The following is a 27,845-nucleotide window of genomic DNA, read 5'->3' on the forward strand; positions in this document are numbered from 1 at the left end:
GCCCACCACCTTGCCCGGCTAGTTTTTTGTATTTTTTAGTAGAGACGGGGTTTCACCGTGTTAGCCAGGATGGTCTCGATCTCCTGACCTCGTGATCCGCTCGTCTCAGCCTCCCAAAGAGCTGGGATTACAGACTTGAGCCACCGCGCCCGGCCAAAATTTTTTTTAATTAATTTTTTTTCAAGACAGGGTCTTGCTCTGTCACCCTGGTTGGAGTACAGTGGCACAAACTCAGCTCACTGCAACCTCTGCCTCCCTGGCTTAAGTAATCCTCCCACTTCAGCCCCCTGAGTAGCTGAGACTATAGGCGCACACCACCACACCTGGCTAATTTTTTAATTTTTTTATAGAGATGGGGTCTCACTGTGTTGCCCAGGCTGGTCCCAAACTCCTAAATGCAAGCAATCCACCCGTCTTGGCCTTCCAAAGTAGTTGGGATTACACAGATGTGAGCCACCACACCCAGCCAATACATGTATAGAATTTATTAACAAAAATAGAATGAAATAATGCTGTTTTATAACCTTCTTTTTTCACTTACCAATATCTTTTCTGTTCATCACATACTCTTTTTTTTTTTTTTTTTTTTTTTATAGAGACAGGTTCTTACTATGTTGGTCAGGCTGGTCTCCAACTCCTGGCCTCAAGTGATCCTCCTGCCTTGGCCTCTCAAAGTGCTAGGATTACAGGTGTGAGCCACCATGCCCAGCTGATCAACTCCATTTTAAAAAGGTGGAAGGTGGGAAAGAGTACTGAGGCCGTAAGTAGTAAAACTAGTTAGTATTCAAATTCAGGTCTGTCTGAGTACCAAGGCCAGATTCTTCGTGGTAGAAAGATGCATAGCAAATACAGAGTCTGATGTAATAGAGAATGAGACTATAAGTAAAACATATTTACAGTCTTAATATTGCTTATGCACTTTATAGATTCAAAATGTTTATGTGTATTTCCCTATGGCTGAGCTCACTGTGGAGATCCAGTGAGCCAATGAATGCACATATATCCAGGTAGTCCATGGAAACCGCTTTGGTCATTTACATGTGTTTACAATGACAAGAGTGGGTCATGAGTATTTATAAGAACTACATGGATTTCTCAGTGCCTATTTCATTTTCTTTTTGAAATTATGTTTAGACAACCTACAACCTTCACTGGTCATCTATTTTAAGGAAGAGCATTCACCTAATTCTAAAAGCATTTACTAAACTAAAGAATAAGTATTTTATGACTGGGTGTGGTGGCTCATACCTGTAATCTCAGCTTTTTAGGAGTCTGAAGTGGGCAGATCACTTGAACCCAGGAATTCGAGACCGGCCTGGGCAACATGGTGAAACCCCATCTTCACAAAAAGTACAAAAGTTAGCTGGGCATGGTGGCATGGGCCTATAGTCCTAACTACTCTGGAGGCTGAGGCAGCAGGATTGCTTGAGCCCAGGATTTGGAGGCTGCAGTGAGGCATGATCACAACATTGCACTCCAGTCTGGGTGACAAAGTGAGAACCTGTCTCAAAAAATATATATATGTATCTCAGATTTTGTAGAAAACTTAAATATTTAATCACTTTAAGACATGGGAACATGATGAATTATATTAAAGAACTCAGACAAACTATAGAAGAGACACTGAGAGAATGTTGGAGGGATAAAGGAAACTTCAAGAGAAAAAGATCAAGAAGAATGATGAAAGAGAATCGTAAGTAGAAGGACTCATATAGAACCACAGTACTGGAATAGTCAGTAAATTATACCCAAAGTGGAAGAACATGATGTAGGAAATATGGAACACCACTGTGCACTGCTTGGCAAGGTACCAGGACAAGGCCAGGCGCGGTGGCTCATACCTGTAATCTCAGGACTTAGGGAGGCTGAGGCAGCCGAATTTTCCGAGCTCAGGAGTTCAAGACCAGCCTGGCCAACATGGCAAAACTCTGTCTCTACTAAAAATACAAAAGATACCCAGGCGTGGTGGTGCACGCCTGTAGTCACAGCTACTCAGGAGACTGCAGCAGGAGAATCACTTGAGCCCGGGAGGTGGAGGTTGCAGTGAGCCAAGATCCTGCCACTGCACTCCAGCCTGAGTGACAGAGCCAGACTGCCAAAACAAACAAAAAAAAAAACAAAAAAAACAAAAAAAAAAACAAAAAAACAAACAAACAAAAAACCAGGACAAGACTGTGGCATACTGAATACAAGCGATCACCATGATGAAGCGCCTTCCCTCCATGCACCCAAAACTTGCCACATTTACTCTATTAAGAGTCACTTACAGAATAATCTATAGAGAAGACATGATAATACAACTCACAGATGGCTTTGACATCAATGGTGCCAAAATTCAATTGCTTTCTGGAAACAATCTACTCTTATTCTTTCTAATGCACATCCAAATTTTCTAGTTGATCTCATCACAAATTGGAATTCAATCATCCATTTAAAAAAATTCACTGGGTGCTTACCTATGTATAAGGCACTATTTCAGGCAATGAGGATCCTGCAGTTGTGGGCAGGGAAAGGAGAACCAAAAAAAAAATCCCTGCTCTCATAGGGCTTACATTCTGGTGGGGGAAGACAGATAATTAAATAGGTAAGTAAATAAATAAATAAACAAACTTTGTAGTCTGTTGAGTGGTGATAAATGCTCTAGAGAAAAATAAGTCGGTACGTAGAGATAGGAAACGTCATGGAGAAGTTGGGAGTTATGATTTTAAATAGGGCCATCAGAAGAGGACTCTTTGAAAAGGTGACTTTGGGAAAAAAAATAAACAACAACAACAAAAACCACCTGATTAAAGGATGGACGGGAGCCATGTAGAATTTTGTGGAGGAAGGGCATTGCAGGTAACAGGTGCAGGGGCCCTGAAGCAGGATGTTGCCTGATACAGTCCAGAAACAGCAGGGGGAGCCAGTGTGCAAGGAGTTGAGACTGGAGAAATGGTAGGTGCCGGGAGAGATCATGCAGGGCCGTGCCGCAGGCCATTCTGAGACCTCTGATTTTTACTCTGAAATGGGAAGCCATTGGGAAGTTTAGAGCAGAGATGTCCCAAAGTGAAACATGTCAGTTCCACTATGTGGAGACTAGACTTGGAGGATTCAGGTGGAAGGAGGCCAGTTAGGAGGCAATTATAATAATCAGCAATAAATGATGGTGGCCTGGACCAAGGTGGTGAGAAGTGGGAAGATCCCGGATGTACCTGGAAAAGCTGATATATAAGACGTAGTATTATATATACTGATATATAAGTCGTAGCTCATATGTAAGTCGCAAGGCTGGGCGCAGTGGCTCACGCCTGTAATCCCAGCACTTTGGGAGGCCGAGGTGGGCAGATCGCTTAAGAACCAGGAGCTCAAGACCAGCCTGGGCAACATGGTGAAACTCCAACTCTACAAAAAATTTTAAAAATTAGCCAGGCATGGTGCTGTGCGCCTATAGTCCCAGCTACCTGAGAGGCTAAGGTGGGAGAATCACTTGAGCCTGGGAGGTTGAGGCTGCAGTGAGCCGAGATCACACCACTGCACTCCAGCCTGGGCGACAGAATAAGAAAGATCTTGTGTCATTAAAAAACAAAAAATCTGCAAGATTTTTAATTTGAACAACTAGCAGGATGCAGCTACCATTTACTGAGATGGGGACCACTTTGAAGAAGTAGTTTGAGGAGAAAGATCAAAAAAGTGTGGATGTGGCCAGGTGCAGTGGCTCACACCAGTAATACCAGCACTTTGGGAGGTCGAGGCAGGTGGATCACTTGAGGTCAGGAGTTCGAGACCAGCCTGGCCAACATGGTGAAACCCCGTCTCTACTAAAAACACAAAAATTAGCTGGGTGTGGTGGCACGTGCCTGTAATCCCAGCTACTTAGGAGGCTGAGGCAGGAGAATTGCTTGAATCAGGGAGGCGGAGGTTGCAGTAAGTGGAAATCATGTCACTGCACTCCAGCCTGGGCGACAGGGCAAGACCCTGTTTCAAAAAAAAAAAAAAAAAAAAAGTTTGGATGTGGACATAGGTTTTGAGATGCCCAAGCAGACATCCAACTGGAGGTATGGAATAGGCAGAGACACATCAGGGGTTCAGAGAGCACTGGACTAGAGATGAGCCCTTAGGAGTGATCAGCATACAGTACACTTGAAGCTGAGAAACTGGACCATTGTCATGGGAGTTAGTATAGAGAAAATAGGAAAGAATTCCAAGGACAGAATTCTTTTTTTTTTTTTTTTTTTTTTTTTTTTTTGAGATGGAGTCTCGCTCTTGTTGCCCAGGCTGGAGTGCAACGACACAATCTCGGCTCACTGCAACCTCTGCCTCCTGGGTTCAAGTGGTTCCCCTGCCTCAGCCTCCAAAGTAGCTGGGACTATAAGAGCGCACCACCACGCACAGCTAATTTTTTGTATTTTAGTAGAGACGGGGTTTCACTATGTTGGCCAGGATAGTCTCGATCTCCTGACCTCGTGATCAGCCCACTTTGGCCTCCCAAAGTGCTGGAATTACAGGTCTGATCCACCACACCCGGCCCCAAGGACAGAATTCTAGAGCTCTCCAACATGTAAGCGTCAAGGCGATAAGGAGGAACCAGCAAATGAATGGCCTGCAAAATGATGCAAATAAACAAGGACAAATAACACAGAGAACATGTAATAGCTTGAACTTGGATAGCGTTCTCATATCTCACATTCCTTTTACTCTACCAATACATATTCAAAACAGTTTCTTATTCATTTTTAATGTCCATGAAGAATTCACAGGAGGCCAGGCGCCATGGCTCACGCCTGTAGTTCCAACACTTTGGAATGCCAAAGGGGGTAGATCGCTTGAACCCATGAGTTTGAAACCAGCTTACGCAACATAGTGAGATTCTGTCTCTACAAAATAATTAAAAATAGTTGGGTATGGTGGTGCACACCTGTAGTCCCAGCTACACAGGAGGCTGAGGCAGGAGGATCCCTTGAGCCCAGGAGTTGCAGGCTACAGTGAGCTATGATTGTAGCTGTGAGTAGCCACTGTACTCCAGCGTGGGCGACAGGGCAAGACCATGTTTCAGGGGGGGAAAAAAAAAAAAAAAGGCCGGACGCAGTGGCTCATGCCAGTAATCCCAGCACTTTGGGAGGCTGAGGCAGGTGGATCACCTGTGGTCAGGAGTTTGAGACCAGCCTGGTCAACATTGTGAAACCCCACCTCTATTAAAAACACAAAAAGTAGCCGGGCGTAGTGACGCGCACCTGTAATCCCAGCTACTTGGGAGGCTGAGGCAGAAGAATTGCTTGAACCTGGGAGGCAGAGGTTGCAAGTGAGTCGAGATCATCCCATTGCACTAGAGCCTGGGCAACAGAGCAAGACTCCGTCTCAAAAAAAAAAAAAAAAAAATTCACAAGAACAGATTTTTGACAGAATCTGTTATACCTTTTAAACCTGCATTTAGACCTAGAAGACTGTATTTGTTCTTAAGAGTTTGTTAAATTACAATGAGATTATTGTCTTTATTATGATATTTGTGAAAATAAAACGTTATTAACAACAAACTAAGCTCAGCTGGGCACAGTGGCTCACGTCTGTAATCCCAACACTTTGGGAGGTAGAGGTGGGCAGATGGATTGAGCCCAGGAGTTCAAGACTAGCCTGGGCAACATGGCAAAACCCCGACTCTACCAAAAATACAAAAACTAGCCAGTCTCATAATCTGGCCTCAAAATAAATAAATAGATAAAAATGTTAAAAGACCCCTGTGTAAAATATCCCAATAAAAAAAAATCTAAATGCTGCCGGGCTCGGTGGCTCAAGCCTGTAATCGCAGCACTTTGGGAGGCCGAGGCGGGCGGATCACGAGGTCAGAAGATCAAGACCATCCTGGCTAACATGGTGAAACCCTGTCTCTACTAAAAATACAAAAAATTAACCGGGCGTGGTGGTGCACGCCTGTAGTCCCAGCTACTCGGAGGCTGAGGCGGGAGAATGGCGTAAACCCGGGAGGAGGAGCTTGCAGTGAGCCGAGATCGTGCCACTGCAATCCAGCCTGGGTAACACAGCGAGACTCCATCTCAAAAAAAAAAAAAAAAAATCTAAATGTATAGAAAAATGACTTCAAGTATATAAAACATTTGATGGGATAATAATGGATAGCTTTTTCTTCTCAGTGCTTTTTAAATTTTTCCAAATTTTCTAAAATGAATGAGTGTACTTTTAAAAATACAAAATAAACCAGGAAAGCTACTACTTGGTGAACTTCAAAGCCCAACAGAATGAAATCAAAGCTATTTTACCCAGTGCTCTAATTAGAAACTAAGGGCTGTTGCGTGTAGCTCTGTAGGGAACAGGAAAAGGGTATAGGTTCGGTTTGATTATTGTAAAATCAACATGCAGAAAGAAGTTGAAAAAGGTCTGTTTAGAAAGCAACATAACAAAATATTAATATATTAGTAAATTGGCAAACAAAGTTTTAAATTTTAAGAGCCAATACGCAAAAGGATGTGGACAAAAAATTATATATTCTCTTTTTTGTTTGTTTTTTTGAGACAAGGTCTCCTCTGTCTCCCAGGCTGGAGTGCAGTAGCACAATCAGAGCTCACTGCAGCCTCCACCTCCTGGGATCAATCGATCCTCTCACCTCAGCCTCCCAAGTAGCTGGCACTACAGGTGGGTGCCACTACACCCTAAAATTATATATTCTTATGTACTACCTGTCTGTGCGTGTGTGTGTGTGTGTGTGTGTGTGTACGGAGTCAATAAATTTCAAAGTCAATAAAAGTTCTTTTTTTTTTTTGAAACGGAGTCTTCCTCTGTCTCCCAGGCTGGAGTGCAGTGGCGCGATCTCGGCTCACTGCAACATCCGCCTCCCGGATTCAACCTATTCTCCTGCCTCAGCCTCCCAAGTAGCTGGGATTACAGGCGCATGCCACCACGCCCAGCTAATTTTTGTATTTTTAGTAGAGATGGGTTTTCACCATGTTGGTCAGGCTAGTCTCGAACTCCTGACCTTGTGATCCGCCCACCTTGGCCTCCCAAAGTGCTGGGATTATAGGTGTGAGCCACTGCGCCCAGCCTGTTTGTTTGTTTGTTTTCAGATGGAGTTTTGCTCTTGTCGCCCAGGCTGGAGTGCAATGGCGCAATCTTGGCGCACTGCAATCTCCTTCTCCTGGGTTCAAGCGATTCTCCGGCCTCAACCTCCCAAGTAGCTGGGATTACTGATGCCCACCACCACGCCTGGCTAATTTTTGTACTTTTAGTAGAGACAGGGTTTCACCATGTTGGCCAGGCTGGTCTCGAACTCCTGACCTCAGGTGATCCACCCGCACCCAAAGTGCTGGCATTACAGGCATGAGCCACCACACCTAGCCAATAAAAGTTCTTTAAATTCCAACAGTAGAGCAAACTTGGTATTCAGATTCCTTCCAGGCTTTGACCAAGAGTGCACATGAGGGCCACTGCTGTGAGCCCAGGATGGGTGTGACTAGGCACCGGTTGACCCACTGTGGCTGTTCCAAGGCTGCCCACATAGCCTCACCCAGGACTCCATCAAAAGCCCACAATGTGTGTATATGTGTATACGTTTGATTATTGTATATACACACATTCTTAGTGTTGATGTATTTCAGCACAATCTTTTTTATTTTTTTTTGTGGAGTTTTTTTGTTTGTTTTTGGTGTTTTGAGACAGACTATCCCCCTGTCGCCCAGGTTGGAGTGCAATGGCGTGATCTCAGCTCATTGCAACCTCCGCCTCCCCGGTTCAAGCGATTCTCGTGCCTCAGCCTCCCGAGTAGCTGGAATTATGGGCATGCACCATCACACCCAGCTAATTTTTGTATTTTTAGTAGAGACGGGGTTTCGCCATGTTGGCCAGGCTGGTCTGGAACTCCTGACCTCAAGTGATCTGCCCACCTTGGCCTTCCAAAGTGCTGGGATTACTGGCGTGAGCCACCAGGCCCGGCCGCACAATCCTTTTTGAAAGCAATTTAGCAATATGAATGAAGAACCATAAAATGTGCATGTACAAAATGGTACAGCCACTGTGGAAAACAGCTTGGCAGTTTCTTGTAAAACTAAGATACAACTACCATATGACCCAATGATTGCACTCATGGGCAATTATCCCAGAGAAATAAAAACTTATGTTCACACAAAATCTTGTACATGTATTTTCACAGCAGCTTTATCCATAACCCCAAACAGAAAACCACCCAGATGTCTTTCAGAGGGTGAATGGTTAAACAAACCATGAATACTTTGCAATAAAAGGGAACGAACTATTGATACACGCAACAACTTGGATGATCTCCGGGGAACAATGCCGAGTGAAAAAAAGCAATCCCAAGAAGTCACATACTGTACGATTCCATTTATATAACACTTTTGAAATACCAAAATGGCAGAAATGGAAAACAGATTAGTGGTGGGAGGAGGTGGGGGGAGGGAAGTGTGGCTATAAAAGGGCAACTAGAGTAATCCTTGTGGTGATGGAAACTTCTTGTATCTTGACTGCACCAATGTCAATATTCTGATGGCAAGATGTTACTACTGGGGGAAAATGAGTAAACAATACTTGGGATCTCTCTACATGGTTTCTTACAACTTTACATGAATCTACCATGTTCTCAAAATAAAAAGTTTAATTTAAAAAATGTTTTTAGAGATAGGGTCTTGCTGTGTCACCCAGGCTGGAGTGTGGAGGCTGGATCGTAGCTCACTGCAATCTCGAACTGCTGAGCCTTTCAAGCGATCCTCCCACCTCCGCCTCCCAAAGCACTGGGATTACAAGCGTAAGCCACCAAGCCCATCCCAAATATTTACTTTAAAAAAAAAAAACAAAAAAAAACCCACCTTCTTTTGGCCAGTTATCCCAGGATGGGAAATCTATCCCAGGAATATAATCCGAAAGAAAACAAAAACGAAAACAAAATCGAAAAAAAGCACGTCGAATGTACCAGATATTCACTACAGCATTATTTAAAACAGGGAAAAAAGAAACAATCAGGGAAATACTTAAATCATGATACAGCCACTGGAGAACTATGCAGTCTTTGATGCCGTAACAGAGAAATGTTATTTGAAAAAGGAGGATACAGGCCAGGCGCAGTGACTGACGCCTGTAACCCCAGCACATTGGGAGTCCGAGGCGGGTGGCATCACTCGAGCTCAGGAGTTCAAGACCAGTGTGAGCAACACAGTGAAATCCCGTCTCTACCAAAAATACAAAAAAAAAAAAAAGAAAGAAAAAAGAAAAAAAAAATTAGCCGGGTGTGGTGGCATGTATTTAGAGTCCCAGCTACTTGGGAGGCTGAGGTGGGAGCATGGCTTGAGGCTAGGAGGCAGAGGTTGCAGTATGCAGAAACCTCGCCTCAAAAAAAGAAAAGAAAAAGGATACGAAATTGTGATACAACTCTGTGAAGACTACTAGACACATTACAAAATTTTTAATAGTAGTACTCTACGTGGCATTCTGGTAGAAACGATTTCCTTTCCTCAAACTCCCCGTAATAATGTTTTTATACGGTCTGGGGGATGGGAGATAACATTAAACGACACTTTTTATATCACAAACGCTGGAGTCAATAAAAGTTCTTTAAATTCCTCCAGCAGTACAGCAAACTTGGTATTCCGATTCTGTCCAGGCTTTAACCAAGAGCGCACCCGAGGGCCACCGCCTTCGTGATCCCAAGCGGGTGTGACTGGGCACCAGTTGGTCCACTGCGGCTGTTCCAACGCTGCCCTCACAGCCTCACCCCAGGACTCCACCAGGAGCACAGGGAAGGGGTCCCCGAGAGTGGGCGAGGTCGCTGCCCGGAGGTAGTGACCACTCCAAGGTCACCATGGAGAACCCGCAGACAGGGCTCGGCACGGCCCAAGACTCCCCGACTCTAAGTCCAGGTCTCGCTCTCTGTGCCGCGCCCCTCGTCCCATCCCGAGCAGCTACCCCCAAGCTCCCAGGGGCTCCGCCGAGGCGAAGCCTCATATTGCGGCTTGGCGGCCGACAAGACCCGCCACCCTGATCTCGGCACCTCCACGGCACCTCCACGCCACCGCCCGGGGGCCAAGACCCCCGAGCACCGCCACATAGCGTAGCCCAGACCGGTTCCCTCATCCTTTTTCGCCCTCTCAACCCAGCTTTTCCCGACTCCGGGAAGAACCGGGAAGAGAAGGCGGAGAGGAGCGAAGCGCCGCCTGATAAATACTGTGGCCCAGTCCCGCCCCCGAAACGTCACATCCGCCCCGTGCCAAGATGGCGGCGCCCAGGCGGTGCCACGCAGACTTCCGCCGGGTGCGGAGACCTAAAGCTGGCAGCGGGTCGCGTCGCAGGTGAAGTGGTGACGCGCGGTGTGGAGCCGCGGCCCGGGTGCGTCCCTGCCTGGTTCCTGGGCGGGGTTCCTGGAGAGAGGGCGTGTCGCGAGCCAAAGGCTCTCACCTGGGTGGTCCCGGGAATCTCGCCACGTGGGAGGGGAGGAGCTGAGAGGCCACTGGAGGGACGCACCGACTGGGGGACCGGAAAGCAAGGGGGTTGGGTTCCGCCAGGGTCCGCGTGTCAGTCCACTCTGGTAATCTCGTCGCCCCTTCTCTCCCAGGCAACATGTCGGAAGGAAACGCCGCCGGCGAGCCCAGCACTCCGGGAGGGCCCCGACCCCTCCTGACTGGGGCCCGGGGGCTCATCGGGCGGCGGCCGGCGCCTCCTCTCACCCCCGGCCGCCTTCCCTCCATCCGTTCCAGGGACCTCACCCTCGGGGGAGTCAAGAAGGTATCCAACGGCGCGTTTCTAAAGAAACTCAACTACCTTGAATTCCAAGCCCCGGCATTCAACTGATGTTTGTGCAGGGCTTACTATGTGTCAGGAGTGTCGTTGGGCCTCAAGCCTACCCCTCTTTAAATTCTAGGGAGCCTGTCCTATCTTCAAATCTAGGTACTGAGTACAAAATGTTGAAATGAGTCCCAGAGGTGGTTGAAAGACAGAGAATCCTAATAAGTCGTTCAAAAGCAATTTGAACAGTGTTTATTTACTCTTATTCTGTGTTTGGACATCTTTAAGAAACCCATGAAAGCCAGGCAGGCATAAACTTCACAGTCTTAGAGCGTTCAGAATTCACCATCTCAGTGTGCAAACTTGTTATCTAGAGTATCATGAATCCTAGGCATGGCCTTCGAGGCTCTGTGGGCTCTCCCATGTGTATAATGACTGTGGATGTCAAGAGTAGCCCAGAAAGGGGTGGGGTCAGGATGACAGAAGAATAAAGCAGGTTTTTGGGGTTTTTTTTTGAGACGAAGTCTCGCCCTTGTCCCCCAAACTGGAGTGTAATGGCATGATCTTGGCTCACTGCAACCTCTGCCTCCCGGGTTTGAGCGATTCTCCTGCCTCAACCTCCTGAGTAGCTGGGATTACAGGTGCCCGCCACCATGTCCAGCTAATTTTTGTATTTTTAGTAGACACAAGGTTTCACCATGTTGGCCAGGCTGTTCTTGAACCCCTGACCTTGTGATCCACCCACCTCGGCCTCCCAAAGTGCTGGGATTACAGGCGTGAGCCACCGTTCCTGGCCAAATAAAGCAGTTTTGTTTGTTTGTTTGTTTTGTTTTTAACAGAGTCTCTTTCTGTCGCCCAGGCTGTAGCACAGAGGCACCATCTCAGCTCACTGCAACCTCCACCTCCCGGGGTTCAAGCGATTCTCCTCCCTCAGCCTCCTGAGTAGCTGGGATTACAGAGGCCTGCCACCGCACCTGGCTAATTTTTGTAGTTTTTAGTAGAGACGGGGTTTCACCATCTTGGCCAGGCTGATCTTGAACTCCTGACCTCATGATCCACCTGCCTTGGGCTCCCAAAGTGCTGGGATTACAGGCATGAGCCACCACGCCCGGACATAAAGCAGTCTTTAAAAACCTAACTTTGCCTTGGAAAATATGGAAAAACACTGCCAACACTGATTGAGAGTGTTGGCAGATCTGTGGCCTTCCCTACTTAGGCCTTGCTGCTAGAGATGTTCCCCCATGATACTGACTGGTCTCTATAGCAGTTTGAAGATAAGAGGTGAGACCAGAGAAATTCCTTTGCTTTTAGAAGTCCCAGAGGACCTTCTTTCAGGATCTTCTTTCCTTTTTTTTTTTTTTTTTTAGACGGAGTCTCGCTCTGTTGCCCAGGCTGGAGTGCAGTGGCCGGATCTCGGCTCACTGCAAGCTCCGCCTCCTGGGTTCACGCCATTCTCCTGCCTCAGCCTCCCGAGTAGCTGGGACTACAGGCGCCCGCCACCTCGCCCGGCTAGTTTTTTGTATTTTTTAGTAGAGATGGGGTTTCACTGTGTTAGCCAGGATGGTCTCGATCTCCTGACCTCGTGATCCGCCCGTCTCGGCCTCCCAAAGTGCTGGGATTACAGGCTTGAGCCACCTCGCCCGGCCAGGATCTTCTTTCCTAAGGCTACTGGTTAAAAATGGTTTTTGGTGCCCCTTTCTTCTATGCGTAACTCCACTGCCACCACACCATGATGTTCCTCCTTTTCAGGCACACGTGTATCTATAAAACTGACAGCACTGTGGAATGTGCCAAAGAGAGTCGTGGTGGCCATGGTCTGTAGAAGATGCCCGTTGGGAATTTTTATTTTCCTCTGTACTTTGGGGTCAGAACCTAACACATCAGTGACTCCTGTATTTTGCTTTCAGAAAACCTTCACCCCAAATATCATCAGTCGGAAGATCAAGGAAGAGTAAGTAGCTAGTCCTTCTGAATACTTGCCCCTTATTTACTTGCTCTGAATTTGGGGCTTTGGGGAGAAATAACTAGGTTTGTGGCTCCAAAATTTAAATTTATATCTGTAGTTCTTTTCACTAGTGATTTTCAACCCTGGCTCCTAGGTGATTCTAATGTGCAAGCTTTAAAAAAAAAAAAAATACTGGTGTCTAGGGTTCCATCTCTAGAAATTGTGATTTAACTTGTTGGCAGTAGAATGGAGTGATTCTCTTTGATGGCCCGAGTTGAGAGCCAATAGTTTAAACAAAGATGTATCACGCTTTCCCTGAAGTTCCTTTGCATTTCTGCCTTCCTGCTTTCAGTCCCAATGCAAACAAAAATCTACATTTTTGGACAAGAACGTAAAGTAAAGCAAACTGAAAAAATCCTGCCTCATCATGGAAGTGAGAAAAGTGCTAGAATTAGGATTGGATTCTGCTTCTCATGGTGTAATTATTGGCTCAAACTGTCCGCTGTCTTGGAGTGAAGTGGTATGGGAGAGTAAGGCCAGTTTTTGGAGACACAATGAGTGAGTGGTTTCCCTTAATCCATTCTTTTTTCCAGGCCCAAGGAAGAAGTAACTGTCAAGAAGGAGAAGCGTGAAAGGGACAGAGACCGACAGCGAGAGGGGCATGGACGAGGACGAGGCCGCCCAGAAGTGATCCAGTCTCACTCCATCTTTGAGCAGGGCCCAGCCGAAATGATGAAGAAAAAAGGTACAAGGAAGGAATCAGTGAATTTCAGTTCAGACTGCCCAAGAGAAGGGCGAGAGCAGTGGAATTTCCCCGCTCCCAGTTCAGTTTTCCTTGCTGTTGGCATCTTCCTTATTGATCCCTAGTGACCTGGGTGATTTCCCACAGGGAACTGGGATAAGACAGTGGATGTATCAGACATGGGACCTTCTCACATCATCAACATCAAAAAAGAGAAGAGAGAGACAGACGAAGAAACTAAACAGATCTTGCGCATGCTGGAGAAGGACGATGTGGGTACCAGGAGGCTGTGGGGAAGGGGCTTCCTTGTGGCTGTAGAAGAGGGCTTCTGGGGAGCCAGGTGAGGGACAGAAGAGCTCACTGATGTCCTGGAATCCTGGGGAGCAGCAGGAATCTTTGGTTAGAAAGGGACTAAAGCAGACTTTGATCCAGGTGCATGTGCTAGCAGGCTGGATGACCCAGACTCTTTTTGGCAGTTCCTCGATGACCCCGGGCTGAGGAACGACACTCGAAATATGCCTGTGCAGCTGCCGCTGGCTCACTCGGGGTGGCTTTTTAAGGAAGAAAATGACGAACCAGATGTTAAACCTTGGCTGACTGGCCCCAAGGAAGAAGACATGGAGGTGGATGTACCTGCTGTGAAAGGTACTCTTGTCAGTTAACTTCTCATCTCCAATTCCATGGCTGCTCCCCAGGAATCCTGTGCATCAGGCATCCTTTGCCTGTGTCCCTGACTGCTGCTCATGAGCAGGTCCTCCCATCCTGGCTGTAAGATACATGAGCTGAACAAAGATGCCCGATTCTCCCTCGCAGAGGGTTCCTGTGTTGGCATGGAGCGGTGGGTCCAGCCTCAGATGTCGCTTTTTAGATAAGTCAGGCGAGATTTAAACATGTTGTCTCTTGCCCCTCTCTATAACCAGTGCCCCCTTCCCACTCCCTGGCTGAGTGACAGTGGAGCAGACGGGGGCAAAGGGCTGGTAACAGTGAGCTGGTATGGAGGGTGGTCACATGATAGCATTCCATTTCTATCACCCGGGCAGTGAAAGAGGAGCCACGAGATGAGGAAGAGGCCAAGATGAAGGCTCCTCCCAAAGCAGCCAGGAAGACCCCAGGCCTCCCAAAGGATGTATCCGTGGCAGAGCTGCTCAGGGAGCTGAGCCTTACCAAGGAGGAGGAACTGCTGTTTCTGCAGCTGCCAGACACCCTCCCTGGCCAGCCGCCCACCCAGGACATCAAGCCCATCAAGACAGAGGTGCAGGGTGAGGATGGACAGATGATGCTCATCAAGCAGGAGAAAGACCGGGTATGCTCAGGCAGAGGCCTGTGGGATAGAGTCGGGGACTAAGAGGGGAAGTGGTGACCTGTAGTGGGAAGCAAAGCCGTGCCACCCTGGCTGAAATGGGACAATAATGGGTGGTTTTTCTTGATGCCTGCAAGAGCCATGGGTCTTTGTACCTCCAACCCCAATTGTGTGTGTGTGTTGCAGGGGTGTGTGTTCACTTCTTATAAGGAAATACTTCAAAGACATACAAATGAGAGAATAGGCCGGGTGCGGTGGCTCAAGCCTGTAATCCCAGCACTTTGGGAGGCTGAGACGGGCGGATCACGAGGTCAGGAGATTGAGACCATCCTGGCTAACACGGTGAAACCCCGTCTCTACTAAAAAAAAATACAAAAAACTAGCCGGGCGAGGTGGCGGGCGCCTGTAGTCCCAGCTACTCGGGAGGCTGAGGCAGGAGAATGGCGGGAACCCGGGAGGCGGAGCTTGCAGTGAGCTGAGATCTGGCCACAGTACTCCAGCCTGGGCGACAGAGCGAGACTCCGTCTCAAAAAAAAACAAAAAACAAAGAAAACAAAAAACAAATGAGAGAACATATGGCCAGGTGCGGTGGCTCATGCCTCTAATCCTAGCGCTTTGGAAGGGCAAGACGGGAGGATCACTTGAGCCCAGGAGATCGGGACTGGCCTGGGCAACATGGTGGCACCATGGCTAATACAAAAACTAGCCAGGCATGGTGGCGTGTGCCTGTAGTCCCTGCTACTTGGGAGGCTAAGGTGGGGGGATGGCTTGAGCCCAGGAGGCAGAGGTTGCAGTGAGCCAAGATCATGCCACCACACCCCAATCTGGGTGACACAGTCAGACCTTGTCTCAAAAAAAAATGAGAACATAAACTGCCATGTACGAGAACTCAGCTTCAGCAGTTACTGATATTTTGTCCGTTTATGTATTTGTTTGCTATGGGTTTTGTATTTTAACCATAGCCGACAGCCCTAGGAGAGGGCACTCTTTGGGGAGCTCATTCTGACCTTTGCTGTGCCTTTCTCTTGGGCAGTAGAAGGGGGTTCATGAAAGATGGAGGAAAGAGCTCGTAGCCCAGTGTCCATCTTCTGGTTTTCTGCGCAGGAAGCCAAGCTGGCAGAGAATGCTTGTACCCTGGCTGACTTGACAGAGGGTCAGGTTGGCAAGCTACTCATCCGCAAGTCTGGAAGGGTGCAACTCCTCCTGGGCAAGGTGACTCTGGATGTGACCATGGGAACAGCCTGCTCCTTCTTGCAGGTAAGAGCCTCCTTAGGGCAAGGGAGGGACCCTTTAAGGAGTGGAGGAGGATTGAAGAGCCAGTGCTAAATAAGGGAGGGGGTTTCTGGGAGTATCATGTCCCCATTCACAGCTCTACACGCTGGGCACGTGGTGGTGGTTCTCATCACTGTCTCTGTCCATTGGCAGGAGCTGGTGTCCGTGGGCCTTGGAGACAGTAGGACAGGGGAGATGACAGTCCTGGGACACGTGAAGCACAAACTTGTATGTTCCCCCGATTTTGAATCCCTCTTGGATCACAAACACCGGTAAAATGAGCAGATGGAGGAGGACGGTGCCTGTGCCCACGGCTGCTGCCTGCTCCAGACATTTTGTTCTTGAATCTGTGAGACCCAGAAGGGGCCCACTGAGCCCACCCACTCCAGCCTTTGGCAGTCATTGTCCCAGGTCCCCCAGGGCTTCCTCCCATAGCAGCTGTAAATGGCACAGTGAACCTTCCTGCAGCATGGAGATGGCACATCCTTGCTGCTGGGGACTTGGCCCTGCTATTTATTTTTGTATTTATGTCTTAATCTCATCCACTGATGCATCCTCCCAAGGTAGGTGGGGAGGGTCTGTGAGTAGGGGCTGGCTTCTCTTGGTGCCTGCTGGGCCGCCGGGGCAGGAAGTGTGAGGACTGCAGCTTCTACTGGTGCTCCCTCCTTCCTCCCAGAGGCAGCATAGGAGAGAGAGCAAGGATTGAGTCTGAGACTTAAGCTCTCGGTCCAAGCTGGCCAGTTCCTGGTTCTGTGTCCTTGGACAAACTACCTAACCTTTCTGAGCCTCCTATTCCTCATCCGACACAAATGGGGATGATACCTACCTCCCAGGGTTTGGGTGAGGATTCATGGGCTGTTATAGATGAAAACTGCACAAGGCCACGCACAAGGCCAGAACCAGCAGGCACTCAATAAATATTCATGTCCTTTTTCTCTACCTGAGTCTATTTTCAAACAAAATAGAGATTTCAAGTCTCCCAGAAGCAGTGACTAGAGCTCTCCCGTCCCCACTCTTGCCCCTTCCTGTTTTATATCCTGTCCTCACCCTGGGCCTGATGCCCTAAATTTATGGTGTCAGGCTGTTCTACGCCTTTTTCTCCTGGCTCGTGTTAGCCAGGTGCCTCCTGTGTGAGTTACTGTAATCGCTGCAGGTAACAGAAAGGAAGAAGTCAGAGACTTCCTCCCAGCACCCTGCAAAAGCCTTTGGGGGACATGTTGGGCCCAAGACATGTTCCCCGTACTCTTTCCTTTGCAGTTATTACTCATGTATGAGCTGGAGTCATATATTGCTAACAACAAAACTAAACCCTTGGTAAGAGAAGTTAGGGATATATTGAATAATGGCCTCTTTGACACTTGGCTGATGATGCCCACTTCAAAAACTTTGGGTTTCAGAGGCCAGCCTCTGTCTCCTGTCCTAGCACTGCCAGAGCCACCTACTCAGGGTTACTTTTTTGGGTCTGTGATCCTGTTCCCTTTACCAGGTCATCGTACTGTGTTGTCCCTGGAGGAATAGCTTCTCCTCTTGTCTTGACCGTAGGGCTGGTATTTTCCCTGGTTCAGCTGGGGAGACATTTGCAGGTTAGAAAAAAGTCTCATGTGGCGGCCTGTGTGGCTGTTAGACACTGATGGCACAGCTTCCCTTTGCTGGTGTCGTGGCACATGGCCTCTGGGACAGTATGAACCACAGGGGCCCAGGAAGAACCGTTTCCCCTCCACCCCCATCCCTGATTCCTAGTGGCCCCTTAGATTTTGGGTACATCTTCCTTCAGGCTCACCTTCCTTTTCCAAGTTCCTCAAGCCTGTAACTCATTTGTCAAGGCTGGGCTTTTCCTATAAAGCCCTCAACCTGCCCAGCCAGCAGCTGTGAGGCTGACTGACTCTTTGGTGACCACATCGCCCTTTCCGGCGCTGAAGCTCATGTCAGCTCCATTGGATAGTGTTGTTCTGGGCGCTTCACATTGTAGAGGACTGGAGCAGAAAGGGTTCCTTGGAAACCTGTGCGGGGAAGTCCTGTTTGGTTGAAGGCTAAGCTTTGGTTAGTTCTGGGCTCCAGCCTTTCTTCCTTTAAATAGCTGATGCACAGCCAGCAGGTCTCCATTCTCATCCTCTCTGTTCTGTTTCTTTGGTTCAGAAATACTCTTCTGCTTTTTTTGGGTGAACTCAATGGCCTGATGTTAGATATTGGGTGTTTTTCAATCTTCAGTTTTCTGACTCTTCCAGGAAAGTTTGAGGAAGAACCTGTACTGCTTTCACGTTCATTTTGCCCGTTCAGATGTCTTGGCTTGAACCTTATGACTCTGTATCAAAGTCCGCACAACCTGTCTCTAGATCACTGATGCACAAGTCAGGTCTCATCAATAAGTGTGGGTAAAGAGAGGAGAGTCCGCATTCTTTGTCGGGCCTGTGAGGCATGCGTTTCTACCAAGGAATACAGACAAATGACAGAGGAGAAGAGCCCAAAGCCAAATTCATACATGAGCGCAAGTGGATGCAAATTTGCTGCTACCTGCATCTGTGTATACGCTTTCTGTGAAATACAGAAAGAAGGAACAATAGGCTTGCACACTTTTCTAACTACATGATTAAGTGGCAGAGTCCGGGCTATCGAGTCACGGTTGGGTTTGAATCTGACTCCACTGGTAACTTGGGTTGGAAAAAAATCACTTATCCTCTTTAAGCTTGGTTTTATTTATTTTATGTAAGAGTGAGACACTAGTAGCTTAATAGGGTTGCTTTTAAGTTAGAGGGAACATGAGGCATTTATTCAGTGCCAGGCAGATAATTGCCTATAACGGGATGTGATCAGCACAAGTAACAGAAAATTAGCCTGACGGTGGCCTAAGCAATGGGAATGTTTATCTCACATAGCAAGAAGTCTGTAAATAGATAGTTCTAGAGTTGGGTGGAAGCCAAAATGTCATCACAATTTCCTTGGAACCATTTGCTCTGCCATCCTCAGTGTTGCAGAATGGCGGCTCCTGTGCCAAGCATCATTCTCCAAATGACATTGTCCACAGCCAGAATGGACAGTAGTAAAGGAGAATTCTTATTCTGTCCTTATCCGGGAAGAACCGTCAGCAACTCCAGCAGCCTCACCCCTGTCTCTTTATAGAGTGGGCTGCATGCCCACTCTCGGACCGGGCCCTGGCAAAGGGGGATGGGTCGACTAGTGCATCCCCTGTGCGTCCCCTGGCACTGAGCACACTTGCCCTTGAGCCGGGGTTTTGTTAGTAGGGAGGAAGCTGGAGTGGCAGTTGGATAGACAATTCATAGTAGCTGTTGCCATGTTCAAAAAATGCCACAATGTAAAATCATTAAGTGTTCATCTAGGCCTAGCTTTTTAAAATGTTTAGTTACCTTTTATTCTACTAAAATCAGTTTTAACATTTTAGTGTATATTATTTTATTTTAGATTTAGCAGGTACATGTGCATGTTAGTTTTGTTTTGTTTTGTTTTTTGAGATGGAGTCTCACTCTGTCGCCCAGTGGTGTGATCTTGGCTCACTGCAACTCTGCCTCCCAGGTTCAAGTGATCCTCCCGCCTCAGCCCCCCAAATAGCTGGGATTACCGGCGCGTGCCACCACACCCGGCTAATTTTTGTATTTTTAGTAGAGATGGGGGTTTCATCATGTTGGCCAGGCTGGTCTCGAACTCCTCACCTCAAGTGATCTACCTGCCTCAGCCTCCCAAGTGCTGGGATTACAGGCATGAGCCACCACGCCCAGCCACGTGTGCATGTTTGTGTATATTGCGTACTGGTGGGGATTGGGCTTCTGTCATACCTATCACCTAAATAGTGAACATTGTACTCAGTAACTTTTCAACCCTTGCCCCTCTTCTACTCACCCCCTTTTGGAGTGCCCAGTGTTTGCTATTTCCGTCTTTATGTCCATAGGTACCCATTATTTAGCTCCCACTTATAAGTGAGAACATGTGCTATTTGATTTTCTGTTTCTGAGTACACTTAGGATAATAACCTCAAGCTCCATCCATGTTGCTGCAAAGGACGTGATTTCATTATATTTTATGACTGCTCATGTATATTATTTCAGCCTTTAAAATTTTGTATGTTATTTATAATGATATAAATTATGTGGTTTTATCGTGTACTCTATCTCACTCAAAAATACGTACAATTCTTTGGTCCCAGCTACTCTGGAGCTGAGGTGGGAGGATCACTTGAGTCCAGGAGTTCAAGACCAGCCTGGGCAACATAGAGAGACCTTGTCTCTGAAAAATAAATAATATGCACCCACAAGCACACACATCCGGTTCTTCCACGTTAATGAGTATCTTGTGTTTCACATACTTCTGAATTAGCTGAAGGAATTAAAGGTAGCATCTTTTAATCCTCAGACCGCCCTGCGTGGTCCGATTGAATTGGGCACTCAGCACTAGGCTCTTCAAAGGGAAAGGGTTTTCTTTCTTAGGACAGTACACAGTAAAAGAGTGGCACCCACGCTGTTCATCCAGTGCTCCAACCCCCCAGTCCTGGTGTCAGATAACTTCCACATTTGGGGCATTTCCCCTCGAGATGGCAGTCGCTAGCGACAAATGATGTGAACACGTCTCTTGGATTGTGGTTCGGCCACACAAGGCCCCACTGAAGTTCTACAGGTGGAGTGTGGGGTCCAGAAGGGGCTCAGGTCTTAGGGGTGTCATCTGAAAAAACAGAGATGGTGATGGGATGCTAGCTTTAGGAGCCCTCTGCCATGGCCACTTTCTGCCTCAGCTCTTCTGAAGCATTTCTTCTGTTCCCTTCCATTGGGGTAAACACTGATCTGTCTCCCCAAAAACTGAGTCAGAAGTTGGACTTTGTTATTTGGCTCATCTACATTTAAGATCTAGTCAGTAAAAAATGCAGTCTTTACATCTAGAAAGCTTACATGAAAGAAAAAGAAAAATGCAGTCTTGATCACTGTTGGCCTGGAGACTTTATCTTGTGTATATTCCAGGGCGTGCATGAGGTTTCACTGGACAAGTAGAAACCATTCTAGGTATTCTAAGCAGAAAGAGTTAATACAGGAAGAGAAGTTTATAGACTCGTTGGAAGGCTGGAGGAATGAGCCACAGGTTGAGCATCCAGGAATCAGAACCCCATAGAACAGATGGTGAGGGAGCTACACCCTCTTCCACAATCAGGAGGGTGGAGACTCAAGCTCGACTGAGTTCTAGAACACAACACACTGCCACAGCTGCCAGCCAGGGATGAGGGAATCCCACAGCCCCAGCTGCCTCTGGGGAACCACACAGCTGTACCTGCACCCTGGCACACCTGAAGAAAGTGCCTGCTGTGTGCTAGGCACCCTGCAGGAGTTAGGAAAGCAGTGGTTAAACAAAGGGCTGTGGCCTGCTGGAGGAGCCAGTGCTCTAGTGAGGGAGACAGAGGATACGCTTAAGGAAGGAGGTTAAAAGGTGACAAGAGTTTGGGAACCTGCAGGGAGCAGGGGATTCTGGGTGGTGCCAGGCATGTTGCAGCAAGTAGGGTAGACCTCCTTGAGAAGTATAGTTTGAGGAAGTGAACCAGCGGGATCAGATGCAGGTGGGGAGAGTGCTCTGGGCTGAGTGAAGAGTCAGAGAGACTGGCTGGAGCTGAGGGAGAGAGAGGGCTTTTAGGCCACCATAGGGACCTTGGCTTTATTCTTTTTTATTTTTTTTTTATTTTTTATTTTTTTTGAGACACAGTCATGCTGTGTCGCCCAGGCTAGAGTGCAGTGGCATGATCTTGGCTCACTGCAGCCTCCACCTCCCAGGTTCAAGTGATTCTCGTGCCTCCGCCTCCCGAGTAGCTGGGATTACAGGTGCCTGCCACCATTTTTGTATTTTTAGTAGAGTTGGGGTTTCACTAGGTTGGCCAGGCTGGTCTCGAATGCCTGACCTCAGGTGATACACCCGCCTTGGCCTCCCAAATTGCTGGGATTACAGGCATGAGCCATTACGCCCGGCCCGGCTTTATTCTTAAAGTGACCTGGTGAGCTGGCCGGTGTGGGGGTGAGGGGGGAAGCAGGGCTGAGGGAGTCCCTGGGCAGTGGATGGCAGTGACTTGGCCAGGCCACTAACAGCGGAGGCACTGGGAAGTGATTGGATTCTAGATACTGATTTCAAGGGTAGCACCAGCATGATCCGCTGATAGATTCGATGTTAGGTGTGAGAGAGAGGAGAGTCAAGCTCATCCACAGCTCTGGCAGTGGAAAACGGCCAAAGTGAAGAAGGCAGCCTCAGGTTTACCTCCACCTTTCAAACCTCAACTGGTAAAACCTCATGCATGCCCAGAATGCTAGCACAAGAGATTTAGGGAAATGTGGGTATTTCGCTTTCTGTCCCCTGCAGTTCAGGTTCTCCGTATAAAGTGGTGGGAGTGGAGTGGTTGGTGGGTACCACCAGCCATATTCATGAGAGTTGGCATAAGGGTTCACAGTTTGAGTGAAGCATCCTGAGACTGTGCCGTGCTGCCAACACAGTTCTGTCCGATTCATTCCCTCAAAACAGTATACTCCCGATGAAAGCATGACCAGTACTTAAACTAGCTATATTCAGTGTGACTCTCAGACCTTTCCCCAGGGCAAGATGATCACAAGAATTCCTTTAGAAATGTCTCTTACATTGTACAACTCAACTTTAATGGTTATATTGGAATCTGTCTTTGTACTATAAAAATTCACCCAAGCGATCTCCCATTTCTGGGCTATTTAGTTTTTTTCTAGTTTTCATCATTTAAAAAATGATGCAGCCTGGGGTGGTAGCTCACATCTGTAATCCTAACACTTTGGGAGGCCAAGGCTGGTTGATCAGTTGAGCTCAGGAGTTTGAGACCAGCCTGCGCAACATGATAAAACCCCATCTCTACCAAAAATATGAAACTTAGCCAGGCGTGGTGGCTTGTACCTGCATTCTCAGCTACTTGAGGGGCTGAAGCGGGAGGATTCCATGAGCCCAGGACGGGGAGGTTGCAGTGAGCTGAGACGAGATTGCACCACTGCACTCTAGCCTGGGTGACAGTGAAAGCTTGTCTCAAAAAAAAAAAAAAAAAAAAACCTGTTAAATTGCCAGTATCCTCAATTATTTCCTTAGGAGTCTCTACTTAAAATGGTTTTCCTGACCATCCTGGGAAACGTAGCAAGACCTGGTCTCTAGGAAGAAAAAAAAAATTTTTTTTAATTAACTGGGCGTGGTGGTATGAGCCTATAGTGCCAGCTACTCTGGAGGCTGAGGTGCGAGGATCAGTTGAGCCCAGGAGTTTGCTAAGTCCTATCCTATAAGATTTTTAAGGCTTTTGATAGATTTTTCCCTCCAGAATGTTTGCATCTATTCTCGTGTGCATCAGCATTGCATTTGTAGTTAAATGTGTAATTAATGTTCTGTTTTTAAAACTGTACAAATATTGGGCCAGGCGCCGTGGTTCCTGCCTGTAATCCCAGCACTTTGGGAGGCCAAGGTGGGTGGATCGCTTGAGGCCAGGAGTTTGAGACCAGCCTGGCCAACATGGCGAAACCCCATCGCTACTAAAAATAAAAAATTAGCTGGGCCCGTGGTGGCACGTGCCTGTAATCCCAGCTACTCAGGTAACTGAGGCCCGAGAATTGCTTGAACTCAGGAGGCGGAGGTTGCAGTGAGCTGAGATCACACCACTACACTCCGGCCTGGTGACAGAGTGAGACTCTGTCTCAAAAAAAAAATACATATATGTGTGTGTGTGTGTACAAATGTTGGGCCAGGCGCCGTGGTTCCTGCCTATAATCCCAGCACTTTGAGATGGATATTGGCCGAGGTGGGCGGATCACCTGAAGTCGGGAGTTCAAGACCATCCTGACCAACATGGAGAAATCTCTAAAATACAAAATTAGCCAGGTGTGGTGGCACATGCCTGTAATCCCAGCTACCCAGGAGGCTCAGGCAGGAGAATCACTTGAACCTGGGAGGTGGCGAATGAGGTGAGCCAAGGTCACACCATTGCATTCCAGCCTGGGCAACAAGAGTGAGACTTTGTCTCAAAAAAAAAAAAAAAGAAAAGAAATGCATAAAATTATGGTAAATGCATAATTTTTATTAAATATATAAACTGATATAATGTGAGTGCTGAAGAAAAAGTTCTTATTTCTATGGAAACTAAGGTAAAGGCTTTGGCAAGATTAAAGGTGAGGCTGGGCGCAGTGGCTCACGCCTGTAATCCCAGCACTTTGGGAGGCTGAAGCGGGCAGATCACTTGAGGTCAGGAGTTCGAGACCAGCCTGACCAATATGGTGAAACACTGTCTCTACTAAAAATACAAAAATTCGCTAGGTGTGGTGGCACAAGCCTGTTAATCCCAGCTACTTGGGAGGCTGAGGTAGGAGAATCACGTGAACCCGGGAAGTAGGGGTACAGTGAGCCGAGATCGCTCCACTGCACTCCAGTCTGGGCAACAGCGAGACTCTCTCTCTCTCAAAAAAAAAAGATGTGATAGAGGCTCTTGGTTGTTCCTTAATATGCAAATATCCACTCTTTCCTTCTTCCATGATAATAAGCCTTGACTTTTAGGAGGGCACGTACTCATTCAATACAAAGACCACTTCTCAGCCTCTTTTGAGGGCAGAGGTGACCCTATCATTACTTTCTGGACAATGGTATGTAATCATAAACATGGGGCAGTGCTAAGGTTTGGATGTTTGTGACCTTCCAAAATTCATGTTGAAATTTAGTTCCCAATGCAACAGTACTAAGAGGCAGGACCATTAGGAGGTGATCAGACCGTGAGGGTTCCCACCTCGTGGATGGGATTAGTGCCCTCATAAAAGGGCTTGAGGGAATGTTTGTCCCTTTTCCACCTTCCACCATGTGAGGACACAGCAACAAGGCGTCATGCTTGTCATGCTTGAAGCAGAGAGGGCAAGCCCTCAACAGCCACCGAATCTGCTGGTATCTTGATCTTGGACTTCCCAGCCTCCAGAACTGTGAGAAATAAATCTCTATTTACAGATTACCCAATCTGTGGTATTTGTAACAGCAGCCAGATGGACTAAGACAGGATGCTCCCAGGAGCTTTCCTTAAAGGAAACATGATACATGCCTCTGTTACTTGGCAGGGGTGGGGGAATTATGAACCTTTATTTAACGATTTTTAAAAATAAATAAAACATAAACTACCGTTCTCCTTGTCTGTTTACTCTCCCATTTCCCTTTCCTATATCCTCAAGCCTCCAACGCCTCTCCCCAGTTCTCACTCTCAGCTGAGGACACTGCTTCTTAATGCATTAAGAAAACAGAAGCAATCGGCCGGGCATGGTGGCTCATGTCTGTAATCCCAGCACTTTGGGAGGCTGAGGCAGGCGGATGACCTGAGGTCAGGAGTTTGAGACCAGCCTGGCCAACACGGTGAAACCCCATCTCCACTAAAAATACAAAAATGAGCCAGGCATGGTGGCACACACCTGTTATCTCAGCTACTCAAGAGGCTGAGGCACGAGAATTGTTTGAACCCGGGAGGCGGAGGTTGCAGTGAGCCAAGATTGCGCCGTTGCACTCCAGCCTGGGTGACAGAGCAAGACTGTGTCAAAAAAAAGAAAAATAGAAGCAGTCAGAGAGGGTGTGGTTCCCACTACCACATCTTGAGTCTGTGTCCAGGTGCCTGTTCTTGTCTCTTATTCCTATGGATGAACTGTTTGGCTGGGTGTGGTGGCTCACGCCTGTACTCCCAGCATTTGGGAGGCCGAGGTGGGCGGATCACCTGAGGTCGGGAGTTTGAGACCAGCCTGACTAATACGGAGAAACCCTGTCCTTACTAAAAATACAAAATTAGCTGGGCGTGGTGGCACATGCCTGTAATCCCAGCTACTTGGGAGGCTGAGGCAGGAGAATTGCTTGAACCCGGGAGGCAGAGGTTGCAGTGAGCCAAAATCGTGTCACTGCACTCCAGCCTGGGCAACTAGAGCGAAACTCAGTCTCAAAAAAAAAAAAGAAAGAAAGAAAAGAAACCTATGGATGAACTGTCTCTACTAAAAATACAAAAATTCGCTAGGTGTGGTGGCACAAGCTCTTCCCTGAGACCAGACCCTTCTGTGGGCCTTAGATCCCATTCCCTGTTGTCCACTCAAAGGATACGGCTCCGGCAAACACCTCCCTCACCCACTCACCCACACATATGCATCCCCTTCATACACATATAGACCACTCCCATATTCACCCTCTCTCCACACATACAACCCCACAGGATACAAAACAGTAGTCCCCTCCTATCTGCAGGGGACAAGTTCCAAGACCCCCAGTGGATATTTGAAACTGGAAAGCACTGAGCTGTAGATATACTGTGGTTTTTCCTACTCATACATAACTATGATAAAGTTTAATTTATAACTTAGCACAGTAGGAGATTAACAACAGCAGTAAGAAAAGAACAATTATAACAATATACTGTAATAAAAGTTATGTAAATGTGGTTCTCAACATCTTATTGTACTCATCCTTGTGATGATGTGAGATGGTTGGTACAATGTCGTTGTGATGAGATGAAGTGAGGTGAGTGGCATGGGCACTGGGGGCTTAGTGTTAGGCTACTACAGGCTTCTGAAGATACATCAGTAGGAGGATCGTCTGCTTCGGGTGATCCTGGACCACTGAGCCATGACAGTGTGGATGGTTTATGTCAGGGGCTATGTGTGTGCCTCACTTCCTTTCCTGGCACTTCCTCATCTCTCCAGCTCTAAACATGGAATGCCCAGGGCTCTGGCCTTTCAAGGTTTCTCTTGTCCATCTACCCTGCTTCCCTCAGCAATCTCATCCAGAATCATGGCTTTAAACTTTCTAGTGAGCTATGATCACAACACTGCCCTCCAGCCTGGATGACAAAGCAAGATCCTGTCTCAAAAGGAGAAAGAGAACGGGGGAGGTGGATGGCTCACTGCAGCCTCGACCTCCAAGACTCAACAATCCTGCCATGTCAGCCCCCTGAGTAGCTGGGATTATGGCTAATTAAAAAAAAAATAGAGACAAGGTCTCACTTTGTTCCCCAGACTGGCCTTGAACTCCTGGGATCAAGAGATCCTCCCACCTCAGCCTCCCAACGTGCTGAGATTATAGGCATGAGCCACCACACCCCGCATCTCTTTCCCCCTTTAAGAGGTCCAGTTACCTCTTTGAAAATTAGAATGGAACTCAGCTGTTCCCCTACTGTTAGTAGTTACTAAATAAAATCTGTCTTCACTGCTTTAACTGGTGTCTGGCTTTTTAATTTTTAATTTTTTAGAGATGTAGTCAGACTCTAGCACACTGTCTGCAATGCAGTTGTGGTTATTGCTGACTGCCGCCTCAACCTCCCGAGTTAAAGTGATCCTCTCACCTCAGCCTCCTGAGTAGCGGGGACTACAGGCACACACCACCATGTCCGGGTAATTTTTAAAATTTTTTGGTAGAGGGGTCTCACTATGTTGCCCAGGCTGATCTCAAACTCCAGGCCTCAAGTGATTATCCTCCCTCAACCTCCCAAAGCACTAGGATTACAGGCATGAGAAGCTGTGCCCGGCCTGGCTTTGTTTATCTTTGACAATTCTAACAAACTTTAAAAAAAAAAAAAATCCTGAGACAGTTTGGGACATTTGTATATTGACTAGATATTTGATAATATTAAATGATTGTTGTTCATTCTTTTGAGCTGTGATAATGGTGGTGTGGTTACATTTTTCAAAATAATCCAAAGAAATTTGTCCAGACTATTAGCATCTCTCCCCACTTCCAGCACTACCACTCTCAGCCAAACATCCTTTTATCAGATTTTTACATTTGCCTCTTTTTATTTTATTTTTTTTTTAGACAAAGGCACACATAGCCGGGCGCGGTGGCTCACGCCTGTAATCCCAGCACTTTGGGAGGCGGAGGCGGGCGGATCACCTGAGGTT

At 47.4% G+C, this 27,845-nt stretch overlaps 1 protein-coding gene and 1 long non-coding RNA gene across 2 annotated transcripts in view; one reads left to right on the forward strand and one right to left on the reverse strand.

The window, feature by feature from the left end:
- Nucleotides 1-10,206: 10,206 nt before the first annotated feature.
- Nucleotides 10,207-20,087, forward strand: POLR3D (polymerase (RNA) III (DNA directed) polypeptide D, 44kDa). Its single transcript, XM_011968796.1, has 9 exons — nt 10,207-10,280; nt 10,544-10,713; nt 12,621-12,664; nt 13,252-13,403; nt 13,548-13,672; nt 13,877-14,045; nt 14,441-14,703; nt 15,805-15,957; nt 16,126-20,087. The coding sequence occupies exons 2-9, from the start codon at nt 10,549-10,551 to the stop codon at nt 16,246-16,248; spliced, it is 1,194 nt and encodes a 397-aa protein (XP_011824186.1). The 5' UTR covers nt 10,207-10,280; nt 10,544-10,548; the 3' UTR covers nt 16,249-20,087.
- A 220-nt stretch (nt 20,088-20,307) lies between these two features.
- The window catches only part of LOC105531010, a 32,649-nt gene continuing 25,111 nt past the window's right edge, over nt 20,308-27,845 (reverse strand). The window contains exon 2 of the long non-coding RNA XR_001004725.1: nt 20,308-20,640. This is a non-coding gene — a long non-coding RNA (uncharacterized LOC105531010). The remainder of the gene's footprint in view (nt 20,641-27,845) is intronic.

Source organism: Mandrillus leucophaeus, unplaced genomic scaffold (genome assembly GCF_000951045.1).
Source record: "Mandrillus leucophaeus isolate KB7577 unplaced genomic scaffold, Mleu.le_1.0 Scaffold86, whole genome shotgun sequence".
Lineage (NCBI taxonomy): Eukaryota > Metazoa > Chordata > Mammalia > Primates > Cercopithecidae > Mandrillus > Mandrillus leucophaeus.